The sequence below is a fragment of the Aptenodytes forsteri genome, unplaced genomic scaffold (genome assembly GCF_000699145.1).
Source record: "Aptenodytes forsteri isolate BGI_AS27 unplaced genomic scaffold, ASM69914v1 Scaffold1, whole genome shotgun sequence".
NCBI lineage: Eukaryota > Metazoa > Chordata > Aves > Sphenisciformes > Spheniscidae > Aptenodytes > Aptenodytes forsteri.
The window spans coordinates 6,989,486-7,008,259 of NW_008795035.1; the positions used below are offsets into that span (position 1 = coordinate 6,989,486).

Consider the following 18,774-nt stretch of genomic DNA (forward strand, 5'->3'; position numbering starts at 1 on the left):
CTTTGGCCAGTTTGGCTGTGCCCCCTCCCAGCTCCTTGTGCACCTCCAGCCTTCTCAGCCAGTAGAGCATGGGAAGCTGAAAAGTCCTTGGCTAGTGTAAGCACTGCTCAGCAACAACTAAAACATCGGTGTGTTATCACCTTATTCTCATCCTAAATCCAAAACACAGCACTGTACCAGCTACTAGGAAGAAAATTAACTCTATCCCAGCTGAAACCAGGACAATAGATGAAAACACAAGTTTTGAGCTAGAACAAAAAATAAGTATTAATACTAGGGAAAGCCTGACAAGATAAATGCAGGTAGCAATACTTTACCCAAATTCTTGGCTGCCCCCTGCAGCTCAATGGAAGATGAAACACTGCTTTATTATTTGAAATGGCTGATTTCTTTCTCTTTGAATTGCGTTGGACTTTTATCCTTTAATGAGATGCTGGTGCTTTTTGGAGGATGCTATAAAATGGCATCTTCAGAAACAATTCTGAAGTACAGAGTGTGATGTAAAAACTTGTTGAGTAGACTAGACAGAACAAACGGATTAGACAGAGAAATAGATAGAGAACAGATGCTTTCTATTCTTCCCCTTATTCTTAATTTCTGATGATACTAGCCTGATAGCAGAATCTTTTTCTGGTGTTCAGCTGCTTCTATTGCTTATTCTGCCTTCCAAGTCCAAATCCTCAAACTCCAACTCATGTTGAAATAGGAATTTAAGGTAGTAAGTAACTGTTAACGCTTAGAAGGAAGACATTATAGTTTAAATGGTGAATAATGTGCCATAGATAAAGCTGCTGATTATGTACTTTTAAATGGTTAGGGATATATTTGAAGATCTAACCATAAAGCATGCTACTGTTACTTTAAAAATGAAATTCGACTTTCCAGAAATTAACTCTTTGTCCATTTAAAAACCACACATTTTAACAGGAACAAATGGAAGTAGGAATGGGAGATGGAGCAGGGGGGAATATAGAGGGAACATCCCCAAATAGATGCAAGGGGAATGTTTGTTCTTCTTTCCTCTTACAGTGTTCTGAGTCTGCCTCTCCTTCCTGCTGCAGCAGCAGCCCTGGCACGCTGGCTTCGCTCAGCGCTCATGGTCTGGACAGCAGCTGCCTGAACCCTCAGCATCTACCCACAGACACGAGAGCGGAAGGAAGCCATAACCTTTCCTTGGGAAAGGAAAGTTCACAACAAACAGGGGTTGGGTTTTGTTTGTTTTGGCCATTGTATCCCAGTCCAATTCTTTCAGAGTTACAATTTTCCATAGAGTTCTGCCAATACATCTCGGCATCCTTTCCCACTTCTCTACCCACACCTCCATGTGCACGCTGAGTCCTTCCAGCACATCACAGGTCCATCTGTGCTGTTCCAGGACGGAATCAGTCCCACACCTCTCACGTTGCACTGTGACAGTGATGAGAAAGTGGCAGTGCTCTGCCCTGGACTTCTCCTAGAGTAGATCACTTATCTGGGCTGCATTACTGAGTGCTACAGACTGGCCAGGGCCAAAAAAGGATGGGTCTTCATCTTGTACTTGAAAGCAAACTTTCCCCACATTCATGGGAATTGGATCTGGGATTTTCAGCTTGACTACATTTCTGCTCTGCAGACAAAAAATAAAAGGCTAACTGTTAAATTCATGTGGATCTTCCCCCTCACATCCTTCTAGTCTCAGCTCCAGCCTAATTCTTACAAGTTCTTTTTGCCAACATCACATTTAACCTATACATCCTAATAAATCCATACGGTTTCTGAGAGAATACAATGAATTGTCAAAGGCCACAGAGACTGGCTTTCACATTTGTATCTCTATGCATAAGTACTCATCCACACTGATGCATGTGTGTGCTGGGCCCTGAAACAACCACCTGCACATATTTATCTTGTCTCACACAATACCTCTGCCATGTCTCTCTTTACAATATCTAGCATGGCAGCAAGCGGCAGGGTCTGTGTGTGAGTCACAGCCACAATACACTGAGCAGCCGGAGCCTCTGACAGAGTATACAATACAGCTGAGATGTCAGTGGAGGTGGCTTTGGAATACTTTAAAATGCTGTTCAAGTGCCAACTTTCACCTCCAAATATGACACCTTGCTCGCCCACCTGCTTTCCTTCCAGGCTATGTGCTCCTTTTACTGCAACTCGACAGCCTTAATTATGAATTTCTCTGCCTTTTCTATCCCTTTAACCATTTAGTCTCTCATTTGTCTTGCTATGTTTTTTGATATGCTCCTAGATAGCAGTTGTACACTGTCACCACGGTGCAAGAGGCCTGGTCAGACTCTCATTTGCAGGCTGGGCACCAGACCAAAAGGACTTGCAATAAGCTATTTGCCTCAAAAGCAGAAATCTCTCCTTTTATGTTCCCTTTGCAGAGAAAGGAGGCAGTGATGGGGACACAATGTGCCTAGGAGCATTGTTATATCAAAAAAAATTTGGCTCTCCTTAGCTCTTATTGTCTGAATAACTTACACAGGTACAAACTTCTGACCTGGTGAAAAACTGGATCGCACTGGGGCTCTCCTTCTCTTATTGTCTGAATAACTTACACAGGTACAAACTTCTGACCTGGTGAAAAACTGGATCGCACTGGTGGTTTTACAGGACATTCAGATCCTTCTATCCCTATATTTTGCCCACGACAGGAAATCTACTTTAGACAGTGGCAATGCATGCACTACTGTCACCACCACTGCTGTGCAGGACTGAGAGGCTCTGCTGTTACTGATGGATGGGGATACATTCTGCTCTATACAGTCTCACAGACCCCGGCATTCATTTCAATTTGCTTCTAAATTCTATGATGCTTGGATGTCTGGGCCCCTATGTTGGGTCCAAGAGGTAAGAACCCCACATGGTGAAGTGTTCGATCGAGATAATCCATATCAAAAAGTCTCTTGTTCCTGTGATCTATGCCCCATGATTAACTCTCCAACACACAGGAGAGCAAAGCCTGTTTTGACCCTCAACCAGTCTAATTTTCCCCTACATGAGTGTGTTCCTCAAGAAGCTCTGTTGGGAGCTGTGGACAGAGTAATTAGAGGTCACCTCAAGTAACAATTGCAATAAAGAGAACAACTCATCAGAGGCAAAATACATGACTTCCACAAAAATGTGCTTTCTTCTAAAGGGTTGGAAGTGCATTTTGCCTAACTACCATCCTACTCAACTCATTCCATTGCTTCTCCTGCCTGAAAGAAGGTACTATAGCATGTATAGGTATGAAAGATTTGTCTGTTCTCTGGTTTTCACAAGTCTCAAGTTCTTTTGGGGCTCCTGGAACACCATTTGGAAAAGTTCCACAAGGAAACACTAAATCACCAAGATCCTTGAAACAGCCTTATCATTTATCTATGTTTCCCGCCAGCCCAAAGGCACAAGGATTCCTACCACAGTAATGCCTTGTTCATCCATATCCTCTTCATACACTCAAACAGCTGAAAGCAAAGAACAGAGATCACCAGTAGAGTTGCACTGACAAAGTTGTCTCCTCCTGCTATTGTGCCAGAGCCCCATATCTAATGCAGCTGGTGTTTCAGCTACTGCTGCAGTATACATATGGTCTGTATAAGGTTCTATATTGTCCTCTGAACCTGTGTCTTCAGCACTAGACCTGAGACAGGATGATTCAGTCTGAAATCCCACCTCTGCCTGCATTCAAGATGACCAATAGTCTAAACAGACTGATCCTCCCATCATCTCTTGTACCCTCTTAGAAAAAAAAAAAACATCTATTCTGTCCCAGTGTCAGCACTATCTTGGTCTATATAAAGGCCACCTCAGAGGAAAGTGTACATCCCTCCAATGCATTTCTTTGGGGTACACTTCATAAATGGGAATCGCTTCTGAACCCTTGATAGCAAATCAGCTTTATTTTTCTATCCCAGCATGTGAAGGGCCCCAGTGGCTTTCATATTTCAAGTTAGATCTTAAGGGAAAAGGACTGCACCGCAGAAATACAGATGCTCCTAATCAATACAAAAATGTCTAATACCAGACAGTACTATAGCAATATGCCTCACAGAAAGGGCAATGCAGAGCTCATTTGTTCTGCTGGATATATACAAGTTCATTATCTGTAGTCCAGTCAGATCTGTACGTGTACAGTGATTTGAATAACCTCAGAGAGATATGATAGCAAGCAGTGCTTTTGTGCATGTTTGAAGTTCCTTCTATGATCTCTTTCTCTTCCATTTACTCCTTCACTCTCCTACCTTTCTGCTGCTATTTAAATTGCTATTATTAGCTATTAAATGATAAATTAATTACCTCAGAAATAAGTGTGAATAATTGTACCCAGCCTGGCGTAGCTGGGGCTAGCATTTGATAACAATCAACAGAAGCTGTGCAGCTCCCAAGGTATTTCATAATATTAATAATAATAAAAATCAATAGGAGGAAAATAGGGACAGCTCCAGAAAGTGTTAACGAAAAGTTGCTGAATTACAGTGGCTCACCTGTGAACAGTTACATGAAAGCCTTCTGAATACCAAATATATTCATTATAGGTTGCATTGCTTGGCTGAACCTCCAAAGAATTCACTGGGCTTGTATTCTCGCAATAACAAAGGAGAGACGCTGAAGAGTGCAGGATAAGAAGGATGAAGGGGTGGATGGAAGAAGACTCACAGTCTTATTTAGAAAACATGATTATCAAGGCACATAATGACAATAAAATCTAAAGCCTGTAATAGATCCAAACTTGAAATCTGAGGTTTTTTCCTCTTGATAACAGAGGCAGCAATTCTTTAGGTCAGATCCTGGGAGGGGCAAGAAGATACCACTCTTTTGCAACATCAGTGTGAAAGATCACTGGGGAGTGTTGTAAGACAGTCAGGAGTTAAGGCATTTCCTGAACTGATCCTAAATGGTTCCACCAACATGAGACAGCTCCGAAGCCCAGCTTCAGCTACTCTCAGACCGGTCACATTGAGTTAATGTCAGACTGTGCTCTCACAGGTGTTACACGAAATACATTAGAAACACCTTTTGCCCCATGTTCTGCACCACCAAAGCAATGCGGTAGTTTGGCTTACTTAGGTAAATGCATTTCAACAGCACTTTTCTCTCTAGCATCCAAATACAGAAATACCCACTGCTCATAATGCAGTAGAAATATCAAATTCCTTTACCAGCAATAAAATCTGTGACTAAGCTAAAAAATAGAATCAATAAACAACCTCCTCTTCTGAAAGCTGCCATAAGGTATTAAAAGTCTACAGATGATCAAGGTTAAAAATGCACCAGATCTTTGCTTAAAGAGAAATGATGCTTCAATCAAATAGAAATCTGAATCAAAACGGTCAAATTCCTGCTGATTTTTTCCCCATGGGTTTAGATTCACTAAATGGTGAAAAAGCACTTTCATCTTCATCCACGTGTCAGAGGACTGCCCAGAGGCCAACTGTCCAGTCTGCCTCAGGGGACTGGACGCCACAACTGCTGGTACACCCTGACTGTGAGGTGATGGGGTATTTTGCAGGGTGAAGCACTGTCTTGCACTCAAACCCTTCAAGTTGAAATTTGTTCCAGTTTGTATAATCAAAACAAATATAACGTCAAGGAATGACACCCACATTCACCCGTAACTACAGGAAGACCCAAACCCCCAGGCAAGGGAGCCATTTCCCATCACTGCACACAAGTGTAATGCTACCTTTCTGCTATTCAAAGAGGCACTAAAGATATCCCAGATGAAGCGAGCATACTTTGCTCCATCTACACTATTTTGTTGCTTGAACTTTCCTCTTTCTTGTCTGCTTCATCTCCTCAAATTCACTTTAGTTTGATCTGAATCACATTTTGGCCACATAGCTTAAAAGGTGAGTGGAATTGCTTGCACAGCCATAATCAGGGGAAGGTGCATTATGGCAGAAAGATGGGAAATCCAACAGCTCAATACTATCCAGGATCACGATGGAACATCAACGGGGTATAGAAGAGCAAGCACAGTTCCAAATGATCTGCAGATCCTTCTTGTCAATTCCTGGATTTGCCATCCATACTCTGACCAATCTAACACTGCTCAGTGTATGGAAGATGAAAAGATTACATCTGGACAAAGGACCAGAGCAGTGATTAAGCCTTCTGCTTTCGATTAATAGCAGAGCTAGACATATTTACCATCTGGGGTGGAGAGAGATTTGGCTCTGCTCAAGAAAGGTAAGGAACAATGAAGAAACACAGGAGAAAAATTTCTTTACTGAAAGAGTGGTTAAACATTGGAAGAGGCTGCCCAGGGAAGTGGTTGAGTCACCGTCCCTGGAGGTATTTAAAAGATGTGTAGATGAGGCGCTTAGGGACATGGTTTAGTGGGCATGGTGGTGTTGGGTCGACGGTTGGACTCGATCATCTTAGAGGTCTTTTCCAACTTTAATGATTATATGATTCTATGAGATGAATAATATTTGAGTCAGCAGAAAATGCATATTAACTTTGCAAAAGCCTGTCTCAACATATAAGATGTGTCTCATGAACAAATGGCTACAATTGCTGCAGCGTATGCAAAAGATTCCCTAGCACAACCTGGAGGACAGAGAAAAAGAAAATGAAGGAATGTGCCATCAGTTGAAACCATGAGGAAGAAGCGGAGGATACCTATAGTGGGGGGTTGCTCTTGCTTTCTCTCTCTCTTAAACCTGCCTTAAGTGAATAAACAGTCACTTCCCATCCTTTTTTGTGGTCATGACAAATGTGAAGTTACCTGGACAGCACTGACTTAAAACCTTATTGCTTTTACAGCAAATGAGGCATGAAACCTATTATCAAAACCCACAATGTCCGAAGTACAAGCTGGCATTTCATTTCCCTAGCAGAGAGCTTCTGAATGCCAGAACTGACTGCAAGGCACGGCGGGAGGCTGGAAACGCAAAATTAGTGATTCTTCCTGGGGCACGGCAATAGCATGCTTGTGAGGTCAAGTTTAGGAAAGGGCAGAATAAAGTGCCTGTATGAGCACCTGACACATTGCTTTGGTTTTTTGAAGGTGGCTGCAAAGCCCAGAAAATTCTCTACATTATTGGCCTTTGACCTTGTCAGGGTGGTCCGTAAGACCAACCCTATTGAATGGTGGTGGAAAAAGGGCTAGCTGATGCAGAAAAACACCTAAACATCACTTGTGAAAAGAAAAGCCACAAACAACTGGGTCCCTAAGTAGGTCTGGTGAACGTGAGGGTGGTAATGCCTGAATAAGTGTGAGAAGAGTGAATATGAAGTGTCCCAGGAGCACAGGGTGCTAATTAAGAGACCAGCTAATACCTGAAGCAATTTAACCCCTCTTCCTCACCATCACGTGTTGTAGCTCTAATGTGTCTTATGTGTGTACTGCATCTTACACTTTCTCCACCTTTTGGCATGTTCGTGAGACAGCTGCCATATAGACATGTTGAGGACCAGTAACACAGAGCTGTTAGGCCAACTTCATGATGTCCAAGGATTTCCTGGTTTTAGGGGAAAACTCTACTCTCCTATTAGCAGTACAGCCCCACTGATGGAAGTTCAGTCCCCTTTACTTACTCTCAGATGCAGCTACTTTGCTATTCTGCCTCTGCTGCAAACTTATGCCAACAGTTATCCCACTCATGCTTGTAAATGATTCTGTTTACAGTTCAGACTTTAGGGGAAAGACAGACTGTAAACTGGGGACAGGAAGAAATTCTTGCCTGTGTACCAAACTCTATTTAGTTAGGTCTGCCAAAGGTTTCTTCCACCTTTCTTTGGCTCATCAGAGACAGTACACTGAACACAATGGACCTGGTCTGGTGTGGGAAATCCCCCATTCACACAGGATGCCTCCGTTAGACCAGTCACTTCCCTGATAGCTATTACCTTGCTCCCATTTACTGACCACTAATTCTGACAGAGCTATATAAGGTGCACAGCAAATAATTTATTCCAGGGAAGCAGGCAGGGTCCAGCCTGCTCCTTCATCCCCTTCACAGCAGTGGGAATGAATAAGGCTGCAAAATATCCAGAGCAGAGACAGCCTGAAGAGGAAAATTAAAAGACACATACAGTTATAAACCTTGACAGGGGAAAGTGTTTGCTGTCGGAGGGAGATGCCGAGATGCCAAGTCAATGCCACGCACACCAGACACCAGGGCAAAGAGAGACAAATGCAGGACATGAACTGCAGGGATTTCACAACAGAAGAGACCTCTGGCTCCACAGCTTTTGATCTATGTACCTTTGCAATAAGACATTTCATTTGGGAGTCAGCTATATCCAGTGCTGGATTAACTTCTTGTTCCACAGCTTGACCTGTCACCCAGAGTACTACAGAGATGGGCACTCAGAAACACGTATTAAGGAAACACATTAGATTGAGAGAGACGTATTTAACGTAAGTGCTGTGCAATGCATCACACTGCTCACAGCATAATTGCAGCTTGCTTTCCACAAAACAAAACCCTAACAACTAAATAAAGCTTCCTTTTTCATCAAGGTTGAACAATACTAATTCTTTTCTTTTGATATTGGTGAATACTGCTCTGATAAGAATCACCTATATTTGTACCTTTTTCTAGATGTGTCAGCAGGACAGTCTTTGGGACACACTTTCCTTTGCCAGAAAACATTAGCTACAGCCAGAGCCATTGCTTCCCACTTAAATATCTATCATGCACATCATTTCCCGGGACCAGGACAGTGCAGACTTCTGGAATAGGGATAGCCTGCAAGCTGTTTAAAGCCACCACTATTCATGATGTAAAGCATATAAGAAAAAAATCACAAAAGGTAACCGCCCAGACTTTTCCTGTGTCGCACATGAAGGATACCCAAGTCTGACTCTGCTTTGGCAAAGGCACAGAAAAAATTGGGTATTTTCATTCACATCTACTCACACTTTCGGAAGCAGAGGGTATAGAAAGCATTCAAGGATGCTGTGCATTTTTGTGGTAGCCACAGAAGACAACAGAGCTAGTTTTAAACTACAAACATTTCATTCTCCTTAAACCCATAAAGATGAGCCTAGTCGAGGAAGCAGCAAACTATCATTTCCATTGATGTAACAATATACCACCAGTAAGCTGCAAGGCACTGGTGACCTCCTTGTGTTACCTAAAAGAGCTAGATTAAACTTAATCTTTACGGAGTAAGACTAGACTGAGTGGTACCCCTCAGCTTCCTCCAGAGAAATGTTTTGATGGAGAATAATTTTTTTTTCAAAGTCTGTGAGTTGAGAGCGCGGTGTGGAAATAGCTGCCCTCCTGCCTGTATCAGTGTGCTCTCTATATTCTGCATTCTTCCATTGGTTCCAGTAGGGCTCCTATTCCCACTAAAATCAAATCGTGCAATTCTCTTGACTAGATTCACAGAAATCCAGGAGCGAAGTATTAATTTTCTGAATCAGAATGAATATACTGCACAAACATTTTCCATTATTTATTTGTTTTTAAAAAAGAATATGCTAGCAAACCCTTTGGTCCCTGCACCTCCCTTCCCCCAGCCTTCTGCAACAAGCTCCTGCAATATGACATATCTAGGTGGGATTAAACAATTCAGCTGTTTACCTGGTCTGCAAATGGTAACAAATTGCACCTAAGCTACTAAAATTCCACAAACCTGCAATTATACCCAGCGGAGTGAAGAGGAACAAGTGACTGTCACACTGGCTTTTAGCAGTGACTTTACATCCCGGGATGCCATGGAGGGACTCACTAATGCCGGGCAAACTTGAAGGGGTATAAGGCTTTGCTTTCAGCTGTCATGGACACATTTGGAACAATATCCGAGTTTTACAAAGTAAGGGAACTTTTGTTTTTGTTAACTTCTTTAAAAATATTTGTAGTTAGAGAGCTTCTTACTATTATTTTGGTACTGATCAACTACCACACAATATTGGGAAAATGGAATGAATTCCTATTAATATAAAACCAGCTAAAGGAAAAAGTAACAGCAGACTACAAAGATCAGGGAAAATGCTCACTGAGTTACTGTGACCAGATGGCTTTTTTTCAGTGTCTGAGGCTAGTCAGGGTTTGATGTTTTTCTTCCCATAAGAGAAGTTATTTTCATGCAAAGGCCCTTCTAGCTCCAGTTCAAAAGTGAGAGTTTGATTTATATCTCAAAACCATCCACGTAGCTAGGCTTCAGTAGTTCTCTCTAATGATATACCAATGATTTGTCGGATGGCTGACCACAACATGGGTGTATGGGTGTTCAGTATATGCCTTAATTGCTTCATTTATATGTTCACATGTACAAGTGAGCACAGCTAATCCAAAGGAATGTCTGTATGTTTTAGCCCTCTTTTTTCATTGTCCCTCATAAACATTTAAAACTGCGAACAAGCTTGTAAGAATGGTTTTTGGCATGAGGAACAGGTGGTGGTAATGTCGGTTAAGTATTCCTGCAGGGGGAAGACTGGAAGCCTGCTATAAATTATAGGGGCATTTCTGCAAGTGAAAAACTTGCTTTTCATTGATGAAGCTGAGAGAGCTCTTTGATGACAAAGCCATTGGGGAGTTTCAAATCATATCACATCACTAAGTTTTCTTTCTCCATTTGTCTTGGAAAAACATTATTGCAAGCATATGTGCTTGCACATAGCACTAACAAGTGACGGTGGCCTAGAAAGAATATCTATTCTATTTCTGCTTCACCACAAATTCAAGCTGAAGAGTCCCATACTCTGACGCTTATCCAGGTCAAATTCCCCATATATTTATAATGGGGCAACCTCACTTAAATACATCCCACTGAATGTAGGAAGCAAATAAATTAATTTTGCAATTTAGAAAAAACACCTCCTAAATAATCAGTGGGATCATGATTTCTTCCTATGCACCAAAAAGTCACAAATCTATTCTCTAAATGTCTGCAGGACTCAATTCAGTGAGGAAAAGAGGAATTTCTGGGAGTATCATTGCAGAATCAGGCTTACAGTTTCTAAATCATGCTATCAAAGTCCTTTTCTAATCTGCAATGTTTCTTCCCTACCCTGCAGCTCTTACAGAATGTCTTCCTTGCAAGACGTCCTCTCCATGGAGGATTTGAGGTGGACAGAACACCACCTGACACTCCAGTGAGCAGCAAAATGTTTCCTGCTGATGCATTTTTCTGGGGCAGTACCATGCCTATACTCCAGTAATCAGTTTTGATAGGAAAATGGATATTCACCAAAAAATAGAAATCAGGTTCTTTTATTTCACTTTTTTACCCACATGGATGGCTGCAGGGCATGGAACCACTGTTTTAGTAGTTTCTTTGGGAGTCAATTGTATCTTCATTTCCAGTCACTCTCAATACACTCCAGTTCCCAAGATGCAAATCTCAGCCATAAGGAGAGTCCTTTTCTGCAGATTTAACCCCAAAACATATCCCCCCTAACTTGATTCCCACAGGAGAACCCTCTGAATACTACTGTCACTGACCTTTGTACCCGGTCTGTTACCTCCTCCTCCAGATCTAACAGGAGTGCTGCCTGAGCCATCACCTTCCTGCTGCAGGGCAGGGATTTGAGGTGCAGAATGAGCAAACCAAGGCAAAACTTGCTTCCCATCTCCTCCAGCTCTTGAGTTCCCAGCTGCAGGCCCTGATGGAGAGAAGCAGAACGTTTCACTGCTGAGTGTGCATTTCACAGGTACATGGAAAGGGTCAGGCTTGTTTTGCAGAAGGAGGACAACTCTTAGCGTCCATCCTTCCATTCTGACTTAGGGGTTCATTCACGTTTGCTACATATGGAAAATTTCCCCTACAGAATCATTTGTCAATTAACTGATAGCACTTGGTCTACAGAAGCTATTCTAAAATAGCCTCTATTTTACAAATGGGGAAACAGAGGCAAACAGTTTAACTGCCTCGACTACATTTGCAGAAGAAGGCATTGTAAGAATTAGGCTCAGACTCCAGGAGGATCTGACTGTAAATCCACTTTTACAAATCATTAGGACTCATTTTTTCTTTCTCTCTGTAGACAAGTCGTCTCCCTAAGCCATGGGAAAAAAATAGGTCCTATGGTTATAAACGTTGGGCAGTGGCAAAGATAAAAAAGGAAACTGGGGGGGGAGGGGGGGCGGGGAGAGAAAGGGGGAAGAGATATTTAACATGTTATGAATTGGTTTTTAAGAAAATCAATTGCAAAGTAATTGCAAAATAACAAACACCTCTAAGGAATTTCTCAGTCTATTTAAAGCTGATGCGTCTCCAGCAGAGACAATCAGAGACAGAGAAGCACAAACAGGGTTTGGATTATCAACATCATCTTTCAAGGGAGGACTCCTCCAAGTTGTGGATCCTCGCTTGGAAGAACCCTGATTATGAATAGCCTGTGTTTGTTTTTTCACTAATTAAAAAAATAAAACAAAGGTCTAGCAAAGAAGAAACACACCAAGGGCCTGCATAGGAGTAAGTCAATGTAATCAATGGCAGTTTCATGCAAGTGGTGAGAGGGCAGGAGACAAACAAAGCTCAGATATACTAAAAAGAATCTAAGAAACTGCAAAATCCCTCATCTTTGGCATTTAGTGACCGCATCACACGTACTCCTTAATGCTTTCCCATCAGGGGTTGAATCAATTGCTGAACAATTGCTGCCTCTGCCAATATCAGCCCTATGCACTTTTGCAGCACAAAACATCTCCGCGGCCAAGAGCTCCAGCTCCATTTCCAAGGCTGTTTCCTTACAACTCCCAGGAGTCCACGCTCACCGTCCTGGCAGTAGCCATATACACGGCGTGAACTCCATGTCAGTATGGCCTATACTTGACTTTCTACTAGATATTTGTTAGTGGACATCTTACGGGTAACGAAGCCCGTACGTGTTCCACTAATCCATGACAGGAGGCTGAGCTCTGATCTCACGTTGTGGGTTTTTTTTTTTTCCCTGTATAAAGTTGTTGCATTTGTAAAGTGCTTTGGGATCCTTGGGTCTGAACAGCTCTGTAGAACTGAAAGAGATTATTTCTGAGCCAAAAACATGCAGGTGGATGGAAGAAAGAAGAGATTTCTCGCAAACTTCTGCAGCTCTCTTGGAAAGCTTTTTTTTGTGCATTTTTGTTAGAGGACATGAACTACTTGGACAGGGTGAAAATCACCACTTCATCTCTAGCAGATCCAACATATGCAAATATCATCTGGCATTACAAATGCCCTATCTGATGAAAAAATGCATATTCTTATAACAAAGAAGTTGTAATTCTGCTTCCTTTCCGAGATCCTGTGAGCGAAGCATGAATCTGTAATTATGATGATGAACATGAACAACAGAAAATAATAGACATCTCAAACGTATACTGAGTGGCCGGACAACTAGATAAGCACAGGACCTGCCCAGAAGAGCACACAAACAATCTGAGAAAACATAGCCCCAGTGCTAGGCAGGGTCTAGGGTCTCTGGAGAACTGATTTCTGCTCTCGGAACAGTTTCTTAAGTATTTTTATCACAGCGGGCAAATCTCTGACACCATTTCTTCTCTACATCCTATTCACCTCCACTGCAAGCTTTGCCAAGCAAGACCCAGGTACAATGAACTACAGCAATAATTAATAATAGTAAGAAAACAGAGGGAGAGGCTTATGGGAACCAAGGGTCATTAACGCAAAACAATGAGAGTGCTTAGCAGCTCTGCACAGATTCCTAAATGTTTTACTGTTTTACTTTAAAAGACTTAAGATATTTTAGTGTGGCAGAGTTACAATCAGCAGGCAGAATTGGTGACATTTCTGAGCAAAAATATGTCATTTCCACAGCAAAGGAGTTATTTTGTCAGGGGCAAAAAATACAAAGAACATCTCACGGCTTTCCCTGGGGTGCATCTCAGGGTCTTACTTCCAAGATCAAGGCAACATACTAAATACCTATCAATCCAGGAGATGCGAATAGTGACTATGCTAAAACTCAGCCTGTGGCTTTATGATTCCCTGGAGCATTATTCAGGATATGAAGAGGCCTTAAGAAACTACGAGCAGGGAAATAATAATAATAAAACTATAATATACCTCAGAAGCCTCAGACAGTAATTGCTCACGCACTGAAGTTAGCTGCTGTACGATGGACCCATATTGCTTTGATACCAGACACCTCAGGAGTAACAGCTGGAAACCTCAGCTAGAGCATTACTTGTTAATATACTTTATTCACTTCAAACACAGACAGACTTTTATTTTTTAACTCAGATGATTCCCTCCCTCTCCTTCCTTCCTTCTCAGCTCTCAGCAGAGGGTGGAGCTGGAGGTGCGTAGCATGACTACCATTAAGCTGAAGCTGTTGACAGAACTGACATATCAGACTAATGTTATTGATGGCATCTACCAGCAATGCCAGGAGCTGGTGTAGTGGTTAATAATCGGTCCCTCTTGTACTGCTGAAAGGGAAGCCTGGTCTCCAGGCATTTCCCTTGTAGCTGTGCAGCACACACAGTTGTAAAAATTTTTGAGATTGTGCTTACAACTCAGAGTTGTGAAAATATGCTGCAAGAAATGCAAGAAAGAAGAAAAGAACAGTAGAAGTGGTGCACCTTGGTTTGGTTAATATGCTGGTAGGAAGCACACCTCCATGGCAGCGAAGCTGGGTTGCCTCTACATGTAGTGACAATATACGGTCCGTTTGCCACAGCCGCACAGGAGGAAGCTGCTCTGCCTGACAGCACCTCCCCTGCAGTGTCCTGCCAGTCTGGATTCTCAGTGACCCCATCTTTCTCTCTAGCACAATGCTTTATGGCTCTGTCCTCCTTTGGACGTGTCTATGTGAGCAGTGGAGCATGGTGCAAAGCCTTCCAAGGCAGGAGAATGTAAGCAAATTCTGAAGCAGGAAACAGTATCTCTGCACCAGAACGCTGCAGACAAGCACATCAGTCCTAATTAGTCCAGCCTCCGAAACATGCTAACAAAGCTATCCTACTTCGATGATCAGCTCACACGGCATAGTTTCTGCTCTCTGTTACATGAAAGTACCAGTCTGGACCAGCATCAGCTTGCTGCATCACACTCCACTGTGCAATACAAATATGTCCATCGGTCCCATGGACCCTGTCATGCAGTCTTTTGCAGGCATCATGTTAAGGGATAACAGGTTAATTGTTTCCTGGCTATTATAGAGAATAATAGAGCTAAACAACTTTTCCTAATCCCTTTTCACATTTTCATACTGCAACAGACAGCATGGAAGGAGATGACGCCTAATAACAGTCCAAGTTGTGGATATATTTATTTTTCATGGGAAGAAACAAATTCCAGAGGTAGGCGACACGGCCAATGAGATGAATGAAACAGACACTTAGTCTATTAACTCTTGATCTAGTTAGACCAATTAATTTTTTGCCTTTTCTGCCAAAACTGTTGCTAGCATAACAGCTGGGGCAGTAGGATGCTCACCTGCATCTCTTAATTGACACTATCATAGTAATAGGAAACTGGGGAGCAGGAAAAAAAAAAAACCTATCCCTTGAGTTATCATTTGGCCAGGACATTGTCAATACAAATTTTCCTAGCCAAAATGGATCAAATCATACCGGAAAAACAGTTCATTCATACTCAGCACTGATGCGTCAAATAAATATCCACAACTAAATGTTTCCCATCTCTCTCAACTTGCCCTCAAAATGCTTCACAGGCTAAATAACAATGCAATGGAAAAAAACTTTGTCGTTCATTACTCATATGCTTGAAACACTCCTGCAGCCAAAGGCAGCAACAGTTTCATAACGCAGATATTGTTGAAGAAGGTGGAAGGACTCCAGAAGTTAAATTAGAAATTTCTTCACAAGGGTAACTAGAGCTATAGTAAAACTAGAGTTAGAAGTTAACAATAAACACAAGTAGACAAAAGATTTCAGAGGGCTCAATTCTTTCCTGTACTCAGAGAAAAGGGATCTTTGGCATGCAGCACAGCCACTTCAGCGGCCTCTCCCACTTTTGGTCACTGTTCAATCCTTGGGGCAACAGTTTTTCCCTGCAAACTCACTTCCAGTCAATACATATATATATACACACTTAAAGAATATTCTCTGCATCTCAATAGCTTTACACATGCACAGCGGTTATGCCCTAAGGCTGGGTATAAATAAATTGACAGTCTGGTTTCTCACTAATTCCATGGGTGAGCTCTCCCGCAGAATACTAATAGAAACCATTTGGAGGCTCTACAGGATAAACCAGGGAGCTGAATGAAACATTTGGTGCCTGGTGTCTGCAGCCTTAATTTTAGCTTGGGCCAGTCCTAAAGGATACCGTCCTTTCAACCGCTGTGAATGAAAGTATGCAGACGCATGCTGGGGAACTGTCTATTTAGACAACTAGGACAGCAGGGAATAAGCCAGGTTTTCTCATGCCCCAGAGATCCCTAAGCAGCAGGTATGGCATGCAAAACAGATGAAGTGGAGTGGATGGGAATTTGGGCCAAAAGATTTCAAGAGGATTAAGCACGCAGAAAAGGTTGAAGATGCAAGAAAAAAATAGACTAGCAGGAATTTCTAGAAAGAAAGATGAGAGAAACTAGAGTTAGAGACAGAAGATAAAAGGACGGGAGAGATAAAAGGATGAGAAAGGAGTTGTTGAGGTCAATGGGTGCTGATATAGAGGAATGATAATAAGAAGAAAGCTAATGGAAACCTCTACCCCCTTCTCACCCTTGGAGAGATGTGCCTTGCTGTGAATGTCTGTCCTCATTACATCTGGTACTTTGGCCACATGGCGAGGAAACAAGGCCTAGCTTGCTTTGAATCTCCTCACAAAACTTTTGCTGAACTCAGTTGGTGTTTTGGCTGAGCAAACTTCTTGAGTACAGAAGCAAAGAAGTGGTTATTGTTTTAATAATTCAAATGGACTCTTTCCCTGGTTAAAGATACGTATGTTACAGGTAACACTGTTCAAGGAATGGAGCGAATGAGAAGTTGAAATACCTTCTCCCTCCGATCTGCTAGAGAAAGAGTCCTGAACAACCTGCTCATAGGAGAACTGGGGGTTTAGCAAACAAAAGTTGTGGCCAAGTTCTCCAGCAAAACAATTATTTAGATTATGAATTCTCCAGGTCTACTGTGTGAAGCGTTTCCTCCTTCTTTCCACTGTGCTGACTAGGTATTTGTCCGACATTCCCATCTCTATACCTTTCCCTCAAGGTATTTCCACAGCTGTGTCCCTGTCCTTTCCCTCCACCCTTCTCTCCCTCCCCAACTTCTTTTCCCTCTCTGCTCCACCCTCAGTGTCCTTTCTCCCTTCCTTAATCAGCTCCCATGAATGACTCCATCCTCAATATATGGCAAGCTCATCACGCGTTGGAAGAGCCAAAGAAATTATATTAGTGTTGCATTTGCCAACCTCAGCTAGCTACTTTGCTTGGCTGCTCTACCGCACACACTGCTACCTCATGTTTTATGTCAACAAATTGCAAGCTATCCAGGATGGGGATGGGGTGGATTTAACTTCCCACCTCCCCGAAGACTGCACACATACAGAGAGGTACTAGTGGGATAGGGAATGATTCCGTGTCCATGGGATGCTGTTATACCTGTTCTGCATTGCTGTACAAGATTGAAGGTGGTACAGAAAGCTCAGCTTTGCCAGACTGCTTCTTGAATAGCACAGGGACAGACTATACAGGGTTTTTTTAATGTGGGCCATAATTGTGAAGGGTGGTCATGTTGGGAACAAGAGATGAACAAAAAGAGAAAGAGAAATGAGGATATTTTCCCCCTATGCAGACAAACCGTATAGGAAGGTGCTATTCTTTGCAGAGTTCTTGCTTTCCAATAAAGTTGAGTACTACATTGGTTTTCTGTCTCATTCATTACCGTGTGACACACTAGGGACCTATTTTTAGGCTCTGGATAGACCTGGACTAGCATCAATAGATTATCCCTCTCTTTGCAGACACTGAGCAATATTTCACCTCGTCCCACAGTGTCTTTTCAAACAGAACTGAAGAGGCTGAGTGAATGATATGCCAGGCCAGAACTGAGCACTTTGGAGGAGTCTGCATTGTTTCACAGTGACAGGGTCAGGAGTGTCTCAAGTTCTGTTCTAAGGACTGCGGAGGAGAAGCCTGCCTGCACCATCCGATGAAGAAGAGCGCTCTTGGAAGTGAAAGTCCAGAGGGCAAGCTTTTGATAGTAGAGCTAACAAAAACAATGGGCAATGTGCTTTTTTAAATTAAAAACAAAACAAAAAAAACCCCAACACGCTAATTTCTAAAGGAAAATAAATGCTGCTCCAGGACACTTAAGCTTCCTACTTGGCAGACAAGGAACAGAACCAGAGAACCGTTCAAAGTCACATAGGGATTCTGGGCCAGTGTGAGGAAAGCAAGCTACCTTATGTTAGTGACAGTCGAGTGCTTTATTCAGGAAAGCACCTTGCTTCTCCGTGCTCCCAGTATTTGCAACAGGTTAACTGGTATCGCCCCATCTGACGGTGCCTTGAAAATTCATCAGTAGTCTATCCGTGACTCTCTCTCACATACATCCTTTTTCCTGCTATCTGAACACTGTGGAACCTGGAACAAGTCACAGACAGGCTACAGCCTGAGGTATCTGAAGATTAAGTATGAGGTGGAGCTCTAAGTATGTCTGAGAATCTGTGTCAAATGAATTAGCTCTTAAAAGCAGTCTGGGAAAGCAAGAAGCTGAAATTTTGCAAGTCCTAAATTGGCAGCCTAATCCCTGGATCACTTTTCCTCCCTTTCTACTTCCACTTAAAAGTTTGCCTGTATAAATAACTCCAGTGTACAGAAAAGTGACCAGACTCTTGGCCCACCCAAGTCTTATTTTCAGCTATGAATTTACCCAGGTTGGCCATATTTCACCACGAGAGTAAAATAATTTTCTAATCTTG

General features: G+C 42.4%; 1 protein-coding gene across 1 annotated transcript in view; it reads right to left on the reverse strand.

Annotated features, from left to right (window-relative positions):
* The window catches only part of AGBL1 (ATP/GTP binding protein like 1), a 279,246-nt gene that overhangs the window by 78,936 nt on the left and 181,536 nt on the right, over positions 1-18,774 (reverse strand). Inside the window, exon 22 of the mRNA XM_009276632.1 lies at positions 11,382-11,542. Coding sequence (XP_009274907.1) covers positions 11,382-11,542 — 161 coding nt within the window. The remainder of the gene's footprint in view (positions 1-11,381; positions 11,543-18,774) is intronic.